Here is a 19729-nt window from a genome sequence, read left to right as displayed (position 1 = left end):
CTGATCTGGCACCCTGTGATTTTTACCTATTTGGAAAACTTCATTTGCCCATGAAAGGACACTGGTTTCAGGACAATTCAGCTATTCAAAAGGCGACTACCGATATTCTCAAGAGCATTCCGAAAAATTACCTGAAACACTCATTTGAAATGCTAATTGACCGGGCCAAACGCTGTATCGAAGCACAAGGAAACTACTTTGAATAAAAAAATATAACTTTTGAAAAATATTAATTTTTTGTTGTTTTTTTTAACAGTCCTGTTTCTTTTGCGACAGACCTTGTATATTGGGTAGTCGCAAAAGTTTTTTCGTATTTTGTTAATAGATGTCGCTGCAGTCGCAGCTGCAGCTGTTCAAAATTAGTAAAAAAGGGAAGGGAAGAATGCCACGTAAGCCATCAATGAGATTTGTGAAGTTTAGAGTGACGATGCTGTATCAGTTCGTGTAGCACAACAATGGTTCGCTCCTTCCATTTTGGAAATTTCGATGTGAAAGATTTTTACTGATAAAAGTAGTCTCGGAAAAATGCAAAAAGTGGCCAACTAAAATAATGCATATTTGTTAACTGTTATCTATATCTATATATATAAAATTAAGTGGCAAAACTTCCTGTTCGCATACTCCTCCTAGACGGCTTGCCCGATTTCAATGAAATTTTCAGGGGTGATTGGGGTCCGTTTGGAGGGTGCACATAAGAAATTTAATGGGTGTATCATTGCACGTTTTGCAAAAAAAAAAAATGATACATCCCGCCTATACAAATTCACATGAAATAATGTTTTGCCGATAGATTGGCAGTCCTGTCAAATGCCTTTTACTAATAAACAGAAACAACTGGCAGATGTTTACAATTAATAAAAAAAACACTGACATCGCATGTTGATCGTTTTTTCCTGAATTGATTCGATTGTTCAAAATCGCATTGGACCGCATGCCGTCTGATAACCATCGAATCGTCATCAGAGCAGACAAAATGCCGATGGGGCAGCATGCCAGACAATTCAACGCACCAACAATCGATGAGTTGGTAATCGTCATTGTTGGTGAACAGTTTGAATCGCGAGATATTGTACTGCACCGTAGAAACGAACAACTTCAGCGTGTTTCCGAGCTACACCGTAGTTATAATGCATTACAGTATCCGATATTATTCTGGAGAGGTGATGACGGCTATCACATCAATATGCGATTGATAAATCGAAGAAATGTTACTACCGATTCAATATTTTGTGTATTGTTCATTTATAGCCAAAGAAACACCAAAAAAACTCAGTGCAAGAAGACAACTACATCCTGAAATGTCGCAAGCTTTTCCATCAGTATTTAGTTGATATGTATGCGAAGATCGAGACCGAACGTGTCCACTTTATTCGATTCAACCAAGCGAAATTGCGTTCTGAAGAGTACATCCATTTGAGAGATGCCGTGATGAATGATGCAAATGTGAATAGCATTGGACGTCTGACAATATTGCCAGCCACATACATCGGCAGTCCGCGCCATATGCACGAGTATACGCAAGATCCGATGTCGTATGTGCGCCATTACGGCAGTCCGGATCTGTTCATAACGTTCACGTGCAATCCCAAGTGGAATGACATCAAATGCCATTTGTTCCCCGGTCAATCAACAACTGATCGTCACGACTTAACAGCACGTGTATTCAGGAAAAAGCAAAAAGCAATGATGGATTTAATTGTGAAACTTCGTGTTTTTGGAGAAGTTCGATGCTGGATGTACTCGATCAAATGGCAGAAAAGAGGATTACCGCATGCACACATCTTGATTTGGTTAGTTCGAAAAAATACGACCAGATCAGATTGATAAAGTCATCTCAGCGGAAATTCCAGATGAAGCAATCGACCCACAATTGTTCAACGTTGTAACAAAAAACATGATCCACGGCCCTTGCGGCGCTATTAATTCAACGTCACCATGCATGATTGACAATAAGTGTTCAAAGCGCTATCCTAGAGCTTTAGTTGATGATACAATCACTGGAAATGACGGATATCCATTATATCGGCGTCGATCCGCTGAAGATGGCGGTAATTCAACGGTCATAAAAGTTCGGAATCAAGACGTTGATGCACATCAATGTAGAATATTGCAACTCTGTCAAATCGATCAAATACATCTGCAAATACGTAAATAAAGGCAGTGATATAGCAGTTTTCGGAGTAGTTATCAGAGAATAGATGAAATTCAGCAATATCAAATGGGCCGTTATATAAGCAGCAATGAAGCGGTATGGCGCATTTTATCGTTCCCAATACATGACCGGCATCCCGTTGTTCTTCATTTGGCAGTTCATCTCGAAAATGGTCAACGCGTTTACTTCACTGCAGACAATGTACAATAGAGCGCAGCACGACCACCGCGGACAACACTAACTACCTTTTTCGAGTTGTGTGAAAACGATGAATTTGCAAGAACATCGCTATATTCCGAAATACCACAATATTTCACTTGGAATCCATCATGGAAAACATTTCAACGACGAAAGCAAGGGGAGCGTGTTGACGGTTATCCAAATGTCCGTAAAACCGATGTCATAGGACGTATTTACACCATCCATCCGAACAACGCCGAATGTTTATATTTGCGTCTACTATTAGTCAACGTGCGCGGACCAAGATCATTTGATGATTTGAAAACTGTTAACGGTCAGTTGTGTGCGACGTATCGTGAAGCATGTCAGCGATTGCATTTGTTAGAAGATGATATGCATTGGGACACCGCACTTCATGACGCATCACTCACATCTCATCCAAAACAAATACGCGTACTATTCGCCATAATAATATCTACATGCCTTCCGTCAAATCCGCAAGAACTGTGGAATAAGTACAAAGCCTGCATGACCGAGGACTCATTAATTATGGCGCGTAATCGAGCAGACTTGCTATATACATACATTACAAATGTATAATGATGCTTTGATATTGGTTGAAGATCTGTGCCTTACAATTGCGAATAAGGCATTAGCGCAACTTGGCATAACTGCGCCCAATCGTTCAGTGATGGATATGCTTGACCATGAGCTTCAACGTGAACAACAATACGATTGCAATGAATTGCGTGCTTTCATACAAGCTATCATTACCAAATTGAATATTCAGCAGAAAAATGCTTATGATAAGATTACATGAGCGGTTGACAATAACGCCGGTGGATTCTACTTTCCGGATGCGCCCGGTGGTACAGGGAAAACGTTTGTGATCTCTTTGATTCTTGCAACTATACGGTCACAGCAGAAAATTGCGCTGGCAATTGCTTCGTCAGGCATCGCTGCTACTCTACTTGATGGCGGCCGAACAGCACATTCTGCATTGAAATTACCGTTGAACATCCAAGTCGTTGAAACACCAACGTGCAACATATCGAGGAATTCAGCAATGGCAAAAGTTTTGCGAGGAGCTGGAATAGTTCTATGGGATGAGTGCCCAATGGCTAACAAAAAGTCATTACAAGCATTCAATAGAACAATGCAAGATTTACGACAAAAGCAACAACTTTTTGGTGGAGCATTAGTCTTATTATCCGGCGATTTTCGGCAAACTTTGCCAGTCATTCCTCGATCAACTCCTGCCGACGAAATAAACGCATGTTTAAAATCGTCAGTTTTGTGGAGACATGTTCAAAGGCTGACTCTTGCCATCAACATGCGAGTCCAATTGCAAAATGATCGATCCGTAGCGGCGTTTTCGAAGCAGTTGTTGGACATTGGCGAAGGCAAAATACCAATCGATGATACCAGTTTGATCACATTGCCGAACAACTTAGGTACACTTTTACAATCGAAAGAAGAATTGATTGAAAGTGTATTTCCGAATATTGTTGTACACGTCAACGAAATCAATTTTGCCATTCAAGAAAAACTGCCAGGAGAAGCTACAACATATACATCGATTGAATAGCGTTTTGAATCAAGATGAAGTAGTCAATTATCCAACTGAATTCTTTGGATCCCCCCGGTCTGCCACCGCATCGTTTGGTCCTGAAAGTCGGTTCACCCATTATACTTCTACGAAATCTGAAGCCACCGACTTTGTGTAATGGCACAAGACTTTCAGTCAAAAAATTGTGGCAAATTTGGTTGAAGCAACAATACTAAATGGCAAGGAGCAGGTGAAGTTGTACTCTTACCACGCATTCCCATGATTCCAACGGACATGCCGTTTGAATTTAGCGCTTGCAGTTCCCAGTACGTCTTGCCTTTGCGATGAATATCAACAAATCGCAAGGGCAAACGTTTCAAGTGTGCGACGTCAATTTGGAAGAACCGTGCTTCTCCCACGGCCAATTGTTCGTCACATGAGTAGGAACACCAAGGTGCTTATTCATTTACGCGCCAGGTGGACAAACCAAAAATGTTGTATACCAATATGTTTTATAAATGTTTTATAAATGTTTTATAAATAAGTAACAGTTTTACCACAATAAATAAAACACAAAGTAAAAACCCTTAAGAGTTTTAATCGATTTAGGTGTAGCGAAGTGCACAGTGTAACAGCTAGTATATGTATAAAAATGAAACCCGTTTTCCGTCACGGCATCACGCGAGAATGGCTGGACCGATTTCACTAATTCTTTTTCTGTTGTATTTGTTATTATTAGGAGAAGGTTCTTACGAAAGTTGCCGGAAAACGCCTAAAACCAGTCCTTTTCTTTTTCCCATACAAACGTTTTATTTTGTATATACATACATATGTAAGTAAAAATGAATGTTTTGTTTGTTAGTAACGCTAAGGCTCGAGAACGGCGAAACCAATCTTCATGAAATTTTCTGAAGTTGTTCGCTGTGGATCCGGGAAGGTTCAGAAATAAAAAAAAAACTTTTTATAAGAAAAAATCGAAAAATTGGAAATTTCCAAAAATGGATTTTTTTCATACAATTCTTTTTTCTTTTGTTTTTCAATATTTTGATTTATAAATTATTTGAATCGTTCAATTTCGGTCGCTTGCTCTTTTATTCCGGCTATTTAAAAAAAAATTATTGAAAATTATTCAGTGAAAACGTTATGTGTGTTTCACCAATAGTGATCAATTACAGATTGAAATTTGTTATGAAGCCACGAAGAGGTCCAGCTAATATCGGTCGGTGTTCTTTTTGCCATCAACGTCAAGGCACATGGACGAGTACTCCCAGGCTGCAAAGACGTATGTGTGGAATTATGGATCAGGGTCAATCAGCAAGCGATCGTCTCGTTGTCACAGCACGACTTTTCAAAAAAACAGTTACGAAGTTCTTCTTTGGATGGTGGATAGTGGTTCCACCAGATCAAATTGATGAAATCATTTCTGCGGAAATTCATGATGCAGAGAAAGATCCAGTATTACACGAAGTGATGAAAACCAATATGGTTCATGGATCTTGCGGACACCACAATCCCACTTCGGTTTGGATGTCTAACAATAAATGCACGAAACACTATCCATGCTATGCACTATGCTTTTCTTTCGGAATCGCAAACTGGAAATGATGGCTATCCATTCTATCGTCGTAGCTCATCAGACGACCATACAACTTAGAGTAGTGAATATCGAAGTTGACAACATATGGATCGTACTATATTCTCCACTGTTGTCTAATTCACATTCAAAACTCATATCAATGTTTAGTATTGCAGTTTGGTGTAATCTATAAAATACGTTTGTAAGTACGTCACCAAAGGAACCAATATGGCAGTTATTGGTCTTGAACGATACGGTCGATACGTAAACTGCAATAAAGCGCTTTGTTGGGTATTTAATTTTGCAGTTCATGAACGTTTTTCGACTGTTGTGCATCTCGCAGAACATTGCTCTATTCGGAAATGCCTTGATATTATACATGGAATGCATTGTCGAAGAAATAGTTACGCAGAAAGCAAGGCCAACCAGTAGATTGACATCCAGGTGTGTTCTCAACTAATTCCTTAGGACGAATTTACATAATCCACCCGAAAAACGACGAATGCTAATACCTTCGGTTGCTATTGATAAATGTACGTGGTTCAATTTCATTTGAGTCATTGCGCACTGTGAATGGTAGAGTGTGTGCAACTTTTTGAGAAGCATGCAAGCAATTACAATTGCTGGAACATGATAATAAATGTAATCAAACGATGGACGATTCGATAGCTACCTCGCATGCCACTGAAGTGCGCACACTTTTCGCGATGGTCATTTCGACATATCAGCCTTCAAACCCCCGCCAATTTTGGAATATGAACAAAATTACATTGCCGAAGACATTTTACATCGTATTCGATAGGAATTGGAAATAGGCAAATTTCGGTTCCAGTGGTTTGATATCAATTCCACCTGCCTTTTGTAAATTCACTTCAACGAAATATGAACTCGTCACGAATGTTTATGCCAAATTTGCCAAATTATCGTAACTACGATTGCATGAGTGCTTGCCAGTTATACGTGGCGTGTTCCCGAGTTGGAAAACCATCTTCTCTGTACATTTACGCTCCGGAATAGAAACCAAAAAATGTTGTTTATCAAACTGCGTTACATTGAAAAAATTTAGAAAAATCGAAAATAAAACACAACGTAAATTCAACTTTCTTTTCATTTCAAAACACATAATTTCACGCAGGACAACGTATGCGGGGTCAGCTAGTATTAGTATAAATATAAAAAAAATAAGTTGAAGTTTGATTATAAATACGAAAAGACTTTTTCGACTACCCAATATTAAGTTTGCCACGAACTTTGTAACGTCTCGTATTAAACATTGATGATCCTATAAAATATACATATGTATATTGTTCATATAACTATGGATATAAATCAGAGCCGCTCAAAATAATGCGCAATTTATTTACCAACGCATACAATCACACATTTGATATCTGCAAGCGTGTGATTGTGTGCGCGCGCTTGCTTAGTACACTGAGTGAAATCGTGCTATTTCGTTATTTTGTTATTAAAAATTTTGAAAAAAATAAAAAAATATGGTTTTTGATTAAAAAAGCAATTAAGAACAACAATAATTTTAAGTTAATTTTTTCTAACTTTCCAAGATTTTTTCCATATCGACTTCACGATCGTAAGTTTTGATTCTCATTAAGTCCTCCATATGCTTATTCGAAACTGAATTCCTGTATTTCGAGTGTATTTTTGACGCTGGCAGAATTAGCGTCATAGCGTACATGCTTCGACTGCATTTGCTTGCCTATACTCCGAGTATAGGCATGAAAAATTTTGAGCGGCTCTGATATAAATGGTCATCATGATGAGCTGAGTCGATTTAGCCACGCCCATCTGTATAAATATACACGAACTAGTCCCTTAGTTTATGGGATATCGCTCTGAAATTCTGCACACGTTCTTCTCTTCCCAAGGAGCTACTCGTAAGTATGTCGGAACCTCCGATTTCTGAACGATCAAAATAAAATCCTTGGATGAAAAGTTTTTTTTTAATGTAATATATTTCCTGACCACTGTGGCGTTTTAGTGCAGAACATGCAAAGAATACCGATGTGTGAGTAAATTTTTAAAATACATTAAATTATTTACGGCAGCACCGGCATTTTATTTATTAAAACTTTGAGTGAATTGAGGTGTTATATTGAGATACACAAGGGGTGTAGGTGTATATGTAAGAGTACATAAGCTAATACATAGATTTCAAAATTTTAATAATGTGTCACTTAAATGAGCATTTACTCCTATTGTTGTGCGCTAATAACTGGAAAATATTGTAGACATCGTGAAGAGCTACACATGCATACATGTACGGACATGGATTTGAACAAAAACTTCTAAATTATTAAACTTCACATAGGGTAGGTTTTTAGTGACTGTTGCGCAGTGTGTTGCCTATGTAAATGGATGGTGAGTTATATACTCAGAAATTTCTTTATATTATGTGTGCAATTGTGTGCCCTTAACATGGCGCTTAACCCTCAATAATGTAATACGAGGTATGTATGTATGTATGTAAGTATTTTGTGTTGATAAAACTTTGTACACTTGTACATACCTTGAAACTCTGAGGAAATTGGAAAAAAAAACTATGCAGTTATATTATAAGTCACAAATTAAGCTCGCAAATTTTAATTTGGTGCCGAGAGTCACAATTACATTTTTTAAACATTGGGAGTAGCCTCCGGTCCCTAAAAGGCATTAAATGTACATATGTATGTATTTCATAAAATACTAAAATACATATGTACTACACTAAGCTTTGTTAAACTGCATATGATAACGAAAAATTATAAATATTCAAAACTACTAAAATGTTCAAATAGTTGCAATCTAAACTTAACGATAGTACTGGATTCACATGCAAGCACTATATAAATTAAACAATGATCGTGTCATTGCCACTTTTGGGTAAAATTTCACATCTCAACAACAATATTTAAAAAAACATGTGGCGCTTATTTATTTCGACCATTACAATTGAAAACTTATGAAATCGGACTACAATAACTGTTATGTGGCAACACTTTAAACTGCAACGGACTATTTGGCTAGGTAGTACTTGTGGAAGAATTCAAACAGAATATGTATGTTCGTAAATTTTCAAGACGATTTAATAAAAAGTTAGCAATTTTCATGATAATAATGTGGACTGGTGTTTTGGCGACAATTGGAGATTCCAAGTGTAGACAGGTCCTTCTCTGCTTCCCCCGGCGGGTACTTCGTCGAATACTGTAAGAGCTGGAGTGTTTTCATCAATTCAGATGTTGTCATCGTCCATGCGTCTGCACGATACCAGGACGGGGATGATGAGTGACTTGTAGAATTTGGTATTTGTTCGTAGACTTATCAATTGCCCACCCAGTTCATCGAAAATTACGAGGTCATAGATGGACGTAATCGGTCCTCTGCCACGCCCACAAAACGCTATTAACCGAAAACATACTATAAAGTGACATAACTAAGCACTGAATTGAGATATATAACTGTAATTTAGCACAGATGATTGAAGTAGCAAAGGTAATTTTTGCAAAAGCGGGCTTATCCTCGCCCTCTAATTAGTTCTAGTCTAGTCTCTAAAACCACTAAAGCTACAGCAACCTAATATACCCTGCTCAAATGTTATAAGAATTCCTATCCATGGTGTGAAAATGGATGAAATCTGATGATAACACCGCTCACTCCTCTTATAACGGTAAGGCTAAAACTACTAAAGGCGCGATAAATAAATAACTAAATACGCCAGAGACGTGAAAATTTACCTCTGAAATGGCATAAGAAGGCTTTAAAGGAGTCCGAATAAAAATTGGTCGACTAAATTTATGTTAGATGTAGAATTGAAACTCAAAGAGAATCCTTTCCTCACAATAATTACTCTGTGTATTAAAAATGGGCTGAATCGGATAAATACTACACTGAGCCCCTATATCAGTTAAATATGTTAGAACAATCATACAATTATGGCCCAGATATGATTCCCTCATGCTTTCTTAAGAAATGTGCCAAATATATGTACCAACCCCTAACAAAACTATTTAATTCATCTCTTATGCAAGGCTTATTTCCATCCATATGGAAAAAGTCATTTATAATCCCTTTGCATAAGAGTGGATTTAGGTCATCTATTGAAAACTATAGGGGAATAGCAAAGTTGTTTGCAATACCTAAACTTTTTGAAGCAATTATAACAGATGACATAACCTTCCGGATCTCTCCACTAATTTCTTGTTCTCAGCACGGTTTTCGTAAAGGGAAATCTACAATAACTAATTTGCTTGAATTTGTATCACATGTATAAACGGGCTTTAGGGAGGATAAGAATACTGATGTTATATACACAGATTTTAGTAAAGCTTTTGATAAAGTAAACCATTCAATTCTTTTGAATAAACTTGATCTTCTTGGGTTTCAACCAATATTTCTAAAATGGGCTACTTCTTATCTTAGTAATAGAATTCAACAAGTCATATTTAACGATCATTTTTCTGACATTATCAATGTTCCTTCAGGTGTTCCACAAGGTAGCCATCTAGGTCCAATTCTGTTCTTCTTATTTATTGATGACATATCATCTGTTGTTAAGTCTTCAAAAGTTTTATTATATGCTGACGATGTAAAACTTTTTAAAACGTATACTTCAAACAGCGAAAGATGTCAGTTGCAAACAGACTTAAACAACCTAGTTTCTTGGTGTGATAGAAATGACATGCAATTGATCCTTAAAAAATGTAAAACGATGTGCTTTTCGCGTAGATCTGTATACCCTACTTCATACGCAATACAAAACTTTAGGTTGAAACAAGTACGCAGTTTTGTTGATCTGGGAGTAACTATGGACCCCAAACTCAATTTTAATCTTCACGCATCTGCCACGGTTTTTAAAGCTAAAGGCGCTCTTATTTTTGTTAAACGTTGGTCTAAGAATTTAGATATCCGTTTACCACAAAAATTCTTTTTACATCTCTGGTGAGGCCTATATTAGAGTATGCTCTGTGGTTTGGAACCCTAGTTACCAAGTTCATTCAGATAAGTTAGAGTCCGTTCAAAAACAATTTTTACTTTTTGCCTTAAATCATTTGCATTGGGATTCCAGTTTAAATCTTTCCCCTTACACTAACCGCTTAAAACTTATAAATCTCCCGACACTCGCTAGTCGTATGTAGATGCTTGGTATAATATTTCTTGTAAAACTCATGAATGGGTCAGTCTTTAGCCCATCTCTCTTATCTGATATTAATTTTAACGTTCCCGCTCGCTCTACCAGGCAGTTTAGACCCTTGCTTTTAAAATTTTCTGGAACAAATTTTGAGTTAAACGAACCATTCCGCCGTATATGTCATGATTTCAATTCTTATTCCAGCACATTTGATCTAACAGACTCACTCTTTACCATTAAAAAAATTATTTTATCCACTCTCAACAAGTAACATTTAAAAATTATAAAAAAAAAAAAAAAAAAAAAAAAAAACCAATATAAGATTTCACCGGTCAACACGATTTTTGGGTCTGACATCTACATGTTAAATTTGAGTTTCTCCTATGACAAAAATAAGGGGAAAAATTTTTTTTCCGGTTAAAGTTTGCTTTCGTAGAAATTATAGCAATTTTTCGATTTTTAAGCATGAAATGACTGATTTTTATATAATATTTTTTCTACAATTTCACTATAGATTATAATTAGAAAACTTTTTTTTAGATACAAGAGTCGTTTTTATTCAAGATGTGCGATAAACAATAATAACGGGTGATTTTTTTGAGGTTAGGATTTTCATGCATTAGTATTTGACAGATCACGTGGGATTTCAGACATGGTGTCAAAGAGAAAGATGCTCAGTATGCTTTGACATTTCATCATGAATAGACTTACTAACGAGCAACGCTTGCAAATCATTGAATTTTATTACCAAAATCAGTGTTCGGTTCGAAATGTGTTTCGCGACAAATTTTGTTCAGCGATGAGGCTCATTTCTGGTTGAATGGCTACGTAAATAAGCAAAATTGCCGCATTTGGGGTGAAGAGCAACCAGAAGCCGTTCAAGAACTGCCCATGCATCCCGAAAAATGCACTGTTTGGTGTGGTTTGTACGCTGGTGGAATCATTGGACCGTATTTTTTCAAAGATGCTGTTGGACGCAACGTTACGGTGAATGGCGATCGCTATCGTTCGATGCTAACAAACTTTTTGTTGCCAAAAATGGAAGAACTGAACTTGGTTGACATGTGGTTTCAACAAGATGGCGCTACATGCCACACAGCTCGCGATTCTATGGCCATTTTGAGGGAAAACTTCGGACAACAATTCATCTCAAGAAATGGACCCGTAAGTTGGCCACCAAGATCATGCGATTTAACGCCTTTAGACTATTTTTTGTGGGGCTACGTCAAGTCTAAAGTCTACAGAAATAAGCCAGCAACTATTCCAGCTTTGGAAGACAACATTTCCGAAGAAATTCGGGCTATTCCGGCCGAAATGCTCGAAAAAGTTGCCCAAAATTGGACTTTCCGAATGGACCACCTAAGACGCAGCCGCGGTCAACATTTAAATGAAATTATCTTCAAAAAGTAAATGTCATGAACCAATCTAACGTTTCAAATAAAGAACCGATGGGATTTTGCAAATTTTATGCGTTTTTTTTTTTTTTAAAAGTTATCAAGCTCTTAAAAAATCACCCTTTATATATGTAAAATAACAAGAAATTATTGTCTAAAAGTGAATATTTTTTGTATTTCTTTTATGCTCATATGAGTATATACTTAATATACTTATCGATGTAGATCAGCCCAAAGCAAACTTTAAGAGCTAAAAATTAATATTTAAGTGTTTTTCAATGTCTAGAATCAGAATCCAAGCATGAGAACAGAAACCCATAAAAAAATTTTGTTTTTGTTGACCGGTGTTTTCGATCTTCCCGGTGACCTTATGCTGCATATATCGGCCAATATTTGAGATATCTCAATGATAATTAGAAAGCATATTTTACTCATAATATTGTATCTTTGTGCCAAACATAAATAAAATTTCCCCAGATCCCATATAATAAATAGATATAATAATTTTCGTTTTTCTAACAAACTTTATCATGATTCTCTGGTTAACATTTTACACCTTAAGATATTTCCTTTTGTTTCCTGAAAGTTGCAAGAGAATAAAATGTTCGGTTGCACCCGAACCTAACACTTCCTTACTTGTTGCAATTAAATTCTTATCATACAGAAATTTTACGAGTACTTGAATACACACAGTACACACGGAAAAGGGTGTTTATACTACGTATGTACATATGTGATATCCATATCAATACGGCTATAGGTTTTTTTTGAATACGAAAATTTTGCCATCGAGGCGTTTCAATTCCGTTTCATGAGCTTATACATACATACATAAGACATTCTGCCCAAGAGTCTATATTTTCGTTTATGCAGGATGTTGGTACATTCTAATTATGCACTGACAATGTACAAACGCCCCATAAAGCCGTTATGAAGAGCATTCAAGCTTCACCAAGTGTGTTTTGTATTTAATCCAAATACAGTAGACGCTCGGAAATTAGAACCACTTTGTTTTTGGGGTAGTTCTAATTTCCGAAATGTTCTAATTTCTGGACGGTTTTTTTTTTTAACGTGAATAATAAAACTAAGAGTTAAGCCACTTCCAAAAACTATATAAAAACATTTTTTTTATTTCTTTTCTTATTTTTTTTTAAAACATTACAATTCAGTTCATTACATAACAATTATTAAAAAAAACAACTAAAAATTTCAGAAATTAATTAAAAACTCAGGATAAGGGCTCAGTTCAAAATTAATTTTTGTTTGACATATAATCAGTAATATTTGTTTGTTTTTTTGGTTTCTTTAAATCCGATATAACAATATCGTTACGGAGGGCCAAAAGATTGGCCATGTGCTTACTGGAAGACAATTCACTCTTGTTGCACCAATTTATTAAATTGTTAACGCTTTCAATAGCTATAACATTTGAAATAACTGGTGTGTCATCAACAACATCGTCTTCACTGCTATCAGAAAACTCATCATCGCTACTTAGGTCATCACCAGTTCGGTCTTCAAACTCATCTTCATTCCATTTCTCGATGTCAGCAATACACATGAAACTGTTTGGATCAATTTCTGCTAAAAGAGTTTGATTTACTTGGAGAGATTCATTGCAGTCCTCATTTTTGTTAAGCAACTCTGCTAGTGGCACATCATCACCGCTGTCGTATTGGTCAGAGTCCCAATTTAGCAACTTTGACCAAGAATTCCTCATCACTTTTGGCGTTATCTCATCCCAAGCTTGTTTCAGAAATATTATTGCCTTTCGGATGGAATGGGATTTCAACAGACTATTCAGTGCACCACCTTCAGCTATTATTTCAGCAAGTAGCTTACTTCTGTAAACAAGTTTTGTTAACTTTATGGGATTTTGATCCATTGGTTGCACAGCTGCTGTCACATTTGGCGGCAAGAAATATGCAACTATGTTGCCATCTTTGCTTTGAAGATGCTCAATCGGTGCATGCGCGGAGCAGTTATCAATAAGCAAAAGAGCCTTCGGAGGCAAGTTATTTTTTTGAGAAAACTGGATGACCTGTAAACAAAAAAATATTTTAAAATTAAAGAAATTAAAAGCAAAATTATTTCCTCTTACTTCATTAATAAATATATTGTGAAACCAATCGTGAAAGATCCGAGACGTCATCCAAGCATTTTTGGAAAAGTTGTAATGAAGTGGATTTTTAAAACCTTTGAAGCTCCTGGGATTTTTAGCTTTTCCAATAACTAAGGGCACTAATTTGTGAGAGCCATCAGCATTTGAACCGAGTAAAATTGAAATTCGTTCTTTTTGAATTTTGTATCCAGGCGCACTTTTTTCACAAGCAGAGACATATGTTTTATCTGGTAGGCAACGATAAAATAATCCGGTTTCGTCCACATTATATAATTGCGACTCTATTAACCCCATCTCAGTGACTTTTCCACGGAATCTGTGAATAAATGGAGTGATGGAGGCAATATCACTAGAAAGAATCTCGCCACCAATTTTTAAAAAACGAATGCCGTGTCGCTTTTTAAATTTAGTAAACCATCCATCGCTTGCTCGGAATGCATTTTTATTTTTATCGGGGTATTCTTCACCAAAAATTTGTTTAGCTTTTTCCTTTAATATTGTTGCTGTCAATGTACACTTCCTTTCGCGTTGTTTTAAAAACCACTCATAAAGACGACTTTCCATTTTCGGATATTCGGCACTATGCACAGTTTTATTTGATGCTTCCTGATAAGTGTTGGAAACAGCATTTAATATAGATGACCTATTTGACTTGATATAGCTGATGGCAGATTTGCTCACGTTGAAATCTAGCGCTAGACGATTCCCTTGAACTCCTTTGTCCAGCTTTTCCAATATCTTTACTTTGGTTTCCAAAGATAAAGTGTTTTTTTTACGTTTATTTGACATTTTTGGTAAGTTATTTTTAGTTTTCGGTAGAGTCTAGCAAAATATGTCCACGCGTATCAAATTTCACATACGAATGACAAAAACACCAAAAATATGGCAAAACAAAAACTAAAATATAACTTGGGGATTCCCCTTTCTATTTTACATTTGTTCAGTAAAATAGAAACTAAGAATGGGAATTCCCTTGTGTTAAAAATGAAAAAAAGCTCTCAGAAATTAGAACCTCAAGTTCTAATTTCAGAGCGGTCAATGCAAACAAAAAATGGTTGTGTTTAAAATAAAAAAAAATGCTCAGAAATTAGAACTTCAAGTTCTAATTTCAGAGCGTCCAATGCATTAAAAACTCTGGTTCTAATTTCTGGATGTTCTAATTTCTGAGAGTTCTAATTTGTGAGCGTCTACTGTATTTTCAACTCATTTCCTGATGGGTTTACTTACATATATTTTTTCAAATATTTACATATTTACATACATATGTATTTACAGTGCGCAGTTAGATAAGTTCTTAACTCCACAAAGTGGATACATACACAGTAAATGCTCATCATTATATACAACTACATACATACGGTGCTATGGCAATTCATGTTCTCAAGCGCCACTACTTGACGAAGCAAACGGCATTATTTTTCAATGGATGTTGGTTGACTTTGTTGATGGTTGTTGCTTCTTGTTTACTCGCCTTTACTGGAAAATTAAAAAGCCCACTGATTGTATGATTTCTCTCAGCAAGCGTGCTCGCGTATGTGGCAGGAAGTGTAAGCCAACGTTATTAACTGTGCTTTAGTGATATACGGAAGCTATGTAACACTTAGGCATATTTCATTCCATATTTAATAGAAGATAGCTCACAATATTAGTAGCCTCGGCCACTCCTTGATATGGTCAAGATGTAATTAAATAATATAATAATAAGCTGTTAAGTAAATTAACCAGAAAGGACGGTGCAACCGAAGCTATAATACCCTTCACAAATACAAAATATTCCTTATAGGAGCTTTATTTTGATCGATTAGTTTGTATTACGCCTATATGCTATAGTGGTCCGATCTGACCAATTTCATCGGATATTGTGATTTCGATTGATTTAAAATAGGTGAGACTGCGTGTCAATAATTGTTGCATATGGAAATTGATTTTGTCAACACCTAAAGTGATAGTCGGAAAGTATTAGGGGTATTCGGGATCTGTTGTATTTGCCATTGTATTTTTGTATTCGTGGTTTCTGTGGTTTTTATAGTAAATGTAATAAAAATCCTACAACAAAATATACATACCATTCAAATACAACAGTGTAAGAAAATACAATAGTGCGACCCTATTGTAATTGTGGTTTTTGTTTTTTACATTTCTCACAGCTGATCACAATTAAAAAGATGGCTGAAATGATGGACGCTGTAAGTTTTTATTGCTAAGCTTTTTTTTAAATATTTTAATAAAAAGTCTATTTTACAGAAGTTAAAAAAGGATAAAATAAGGCGGCGGGAAAAACCTAATAAGAAATGGACAGAAGAAGAAGTGGGACAAGTTCCTAACTATTTGCAGGGGCATCCGTCGTTTGAAGTAATTTGCAGCTATTCCTATTTTGTTTGTTTATATTTATTTGTATGGACGCTTTTATATCTTTTTATACTACAGATGCCTTCTGCACAAATTTTTTACAAAAAATTACTATTAGAAACAGGAATCTCAGCAGATTGGAATTTAGTTCGGTGGAAAGTACGCAACATGCGCACCGCATACAACAAAACAGAGCAGTGGAGAAATGGGACAGGCGCCGGCCTGTTAGAGGAACAAGGTATCGAAAGTATTGATCGTAAGTATAATGAATTTCGAAATTTATATTTTATTAGTAATTTATTTTATGCTTTTAGAAAAAACTGAGCAAGATGTGTCCCCATTATAAGCGATTGCAGAGCATATTTTTTAAGAGCAAATCGGCAGATTCGATACAGTACGTGTTCCAGTCCGAAGATGGTACAACTAATCATGGTGAATGTGAAATTATTCAGCAGAGCGAATATGACAGTGGTAGTATGTTCGTTGACGAAATTGCGACAACGACTGAAAGCGAACATGATAATGTATTTTATACGTTGCCGAATGATATCGAAATTGCAACACCAGTTTCTTCTAAACGAGCTCAAAATATAAATGACAACAAGGCAGTATTCGCTGAAAAGATGAGGAAATCGGCACCGAAAAGAGCAATTAGCAAATTATCTGCACTACAATCGGAAAGAAATGAGCTACAAATACAACGCTTAGAATTAGAAAAGGAGAAACACAGAGACTACATGGAAAGGGAGGCAAAACGGATAAGTATAGAAAAGAAAAAGTTTGTTTTGGAAAAAGAAAGACACGAGAAGATGTTTGAGCTGGAAAAAGAAAAATTAGCCATAGAAAAAGAGAACAATAAGGATAAATTAAAAATTTTGACTATGGAGCTGGAGATGAAGGAGCGGCTAGCACGTTATGAGTTAGAACTAAAATACAATCAGTAAAACAGAAGCTAAATTTTTTTTCAGAAAACAGAAAACAAAAATTACACATTTTATTTTATTTATTTATGGAACAACAATCTATTGTTATATGAAAGAGTGCCTCATTAAACTTTTTGTTTATTAAATTTATTTTTAACTTAAAAAACTTGCAGTGTTACTAGTCAAACATCATTGTCTCTTCATTTCGATTTCCTGTCGGGTATTAGTTTGGAATTCTTCTTCTGGTTGGTTTGGTTCTCGATTTTCTTCATCGACAAATATTGTCTCTATTTCCTTTTGGTTTAATAAAATATTGTGCAAAATGCAGCAGACTCGAAACCAATCACAACAAAATTTATGACTTTCTCTGTTTTGAATTCGTATTCTGAGCTCCTTTAGACTACCAAATTTCTCTTTTAACAACCCAAAACAATTTTCAATTCGTACGCGATACTTACTATGGCGTCGATTAAATTCATTGCGTTTTTCTATGTCCAATTGCTTTGAGTTGCTTCGATATGGTGTTATTAACGTTTTGGAAATCGGATAAGCTGAGTCACCTGCTAGCCACTGAAATCCTGAAAAAAATTTCGACTCTTCAAGAAACAAAGCGCATGTTTTATATGTTTTAGCATCATGAGCGCTACCCACATGGCCCACTACAATATGTCGAATTCTGCATTTGTGGTCACAAACTACTTGAGCTTTTATAGAGTAACGTTGATTTTTAGAAAAATACGTCGTGTGGTTATGGACAGGCGCTTCGGCAAGAGCAATCTCTGTTCCATCTACGTAACCAATGCAATATGGAAGTTCGTTGAACGTTTGGGAAACTATTAAATCTCTTTCAGCGTAATTTTTCTCTCCAATCGTTGGAAAGCTTTAAATACTCTTTCTGTTACAACGCCAATTGTGTTTCCATCGCCAATTCCAAAAATAGAAGCTATTTTCCTTATGGAAGCATTTTCACCGTAAGCCCCAAGTCTGTATAACACAACTGCAACTTGCAACTCTATAGAAAACTGTTTGCAGGAGTGAAGTCGATTAAAAACCTCATCTGTTTTAATTAACCCAACCAAATGAGTGAATTGAAATCGGTCCACCCTTAACATTTGCTTCAACCTGGTATCATCCAGTTCACTTAACACATCCAAACGCCAAGTTATACTTTTTGGAATAAATTTCTCAATTCCTCGGCGGCACTGCAATATAATGATCACCTCTTCCATAGAGCAGTCTAAAATATCATCCACGGCTGCATCATCGGCATCTACAAATACGGAACTCGAATAAATAGCTCTTTATTTATAAGTATTTAAGTTACCTACCGTTCTCATCAGCAATTTGATTTTCACAATTATCAACAATAAAATCTAATATTTTAGTTTTTTCGCGGCATATTTCTCACTTTTGTTTATCTGTTGTGGCACAAAAATCAGCTGTTCGGCAAATTATACAACGACATTACAATGGGTGTGTTCGCGATTTTCTTGTGTATTTCTGAATTCGTTGTAAAAAGAGTAAATAATTACTACGAATACAACAGATTCCGAATACCTCTATTGTTTCACAGACTCAGTTGATGTTGATAGTCGTCCTGGACGTGGTTTGTCGTCAACGCATTCTGGACCCTCTTTGAATAATTTTTTACCAATCAAAAACACTTGCTCGCGGCAAACAATTATTACCAAAGACTTTTCCCACATTCTGAACACTAGAAATTTGATTTCGTATGCACAATTTAATAGAACGTCTTTGTAAAATAATTTCACTCATTGTGAAAAGAGTCGAATGCTTTATGTATAGTTCTTCAGAAAGATAAGCGTATTCTGAACAATAATGATTATTTTAATGTGACATTTACATACATACATAACTCGACGTACTAAAATAACTCGACGAATGGGTTTTCGCGTGAAATTTAAAATCAAAGACAAAAAAATCTTATAATTTTTTAACCACAGTATTTCAGGATGAGTGGCAATTAGAATATCGCTGAACAATTTATCATTTAAAAAGGAGACTGTTTGATATTTTATTGAATAAGGATAAGTTTAATTTCATTTGTAGAATGCGGGCCTCCGTTCGCAACAACCCGTTCTTTCGAGAGAGCGTGACAAATTGCTAATTTTTTATAACATTTGTCAACATTGCCGAATGGAAAGAAATATTCTATATTTAGAGGTTCTATATTTCTGGGATATTTTTCAGTTTTCACTCCACAGAAAAGTATACAAAGTTAATACAATATTAGTTTACAAAAGTTATTAAGCCTTAATATATGTACACATACATATAGTATATTATAATCATAAAGAATATTCAAAATTAACTTTTTCAACGCATATCGGCTCTGCGGACG

General features: G+C 35.8%; 4 protein-coding genes across 30 annotated transcripts in view; 2 read left to right on the top strand and 2 right to left on the bottom strand.

The window, feature by feature from the left end:
• Positions 1–19729, bottom strand: part of LOC105231504 (protein pangolin, isoforms A/H/I/S) — a 454601-nt gene that overhangs the window by 325771 nt on the left and 109101 nt on the right. The window lies entirely within an intron of this gene.
• Positions 11161–15298, bottom strand: LOC125779289 (jerky protein homolog-like). Its single transcript, XM_049460517.1, has 2 exons — positions 14075–15298; positions 11161–14014 (listed from the first exon to the last, which is right to left on the bottom strand). The coding sequence occupies exons 1-2, from the start codon at positions 14882–14884 to the stop codon at positions 13226–13228; spliced, it is 1599 nt and encodes a 532-aa protein (XP_049316474.1). The 5' UTR covers positions 14885–15298; the 3' UTR covers positions 11161–13225.
• On the top strand, positions 15859–16899 carry LOC125779541 (uncharacterized). Its single transcript, XM_049460908.1, has 5 exons — positions 15859–15980; positions 16243–16281; positions 16340–16447; positions 16523–16700; positions 16759–16899. The coding sequence occupies exons 2-5, from the start codon at positions 16261–16263 to the stop codon at positions 16788–16790; spliced, it is 339 nt and encodes a 112-aa protein (XP_049316865.1). The 5' UTR covers positions 15859–15980; positions 16243–16260; the 3' UTR covers positions 16791–16899.
• On the top strand, positions 16921–17483 carry LOC125779525 (uncharacterized). Its single transcript, XM_049460882.1, has one exon. The coding sequence runs from the start codon at positions 16921–16923 to the stop codon at positions 17386–17388; it is 468 nt and encodes a 155-aa protein (XP_049316839.1). The 3' UTR covers positions 17389–17483.

The sequence above is a fragment of the Bactrocera dorsalis genome, chromosome 6 (genome assembly GCF_023373825.1).
Source record: "Bactrocera dorsalis isolate Fly_Bdor chromosome 6, ASM2337382v1, whole genome shotgun sequence".
Classification (NCBI taxonomy): domain Eukaryota; kingdom Metazoa; phylum Arthropoda; class Insecta; order Diptera; family Tephritidae; genus Bactrocera; species Bactrocera dorsalis.
This window is presented reverse-complemented; position numbering and strand designations above follow the sequence as displayed.

Coding starts and splice junctions, on each gene's coding strand:
- LOC125779289 (XM_049460517.1), bottom strand. CDS start 14,884: ATGTCAAATAAACGTAAAAAAAACACTTTATCTTTGGAAACCAAAGTA. Junction 14,015..14,074: donor ACAATATATTTATTAATGAA/GTAAGAGGAAAT, acceptor TTTTGTTTACAG/GTCATCCAGTTTTCTCAAAA.
- LOC125779541 (XM_049460908.1), top strand. CDS start 16,261: ATGGCTGAAATGATGGACGCT. Junction 16,448..16,522: donor AGGGGCATCCGTCGTTTGAA/GTAATTTGCAGC, acceptor TTTATACTACAG/ATGCCTTCTGCACAAATTTT. Junction 16,701..16,758: donor AGGTATCGAAAGTATTGATC/GTAAGTATAATG, acceptor TTATGCTTTTAG/AAAAAACTGAGCAAGATGTG.
- LOC125779525 (XM_049460882.1), top strand. CDS start 16,921: ATGTTCGTTGACGAAATTGCGACAACGACTGAAAGCGAACATGATAAT.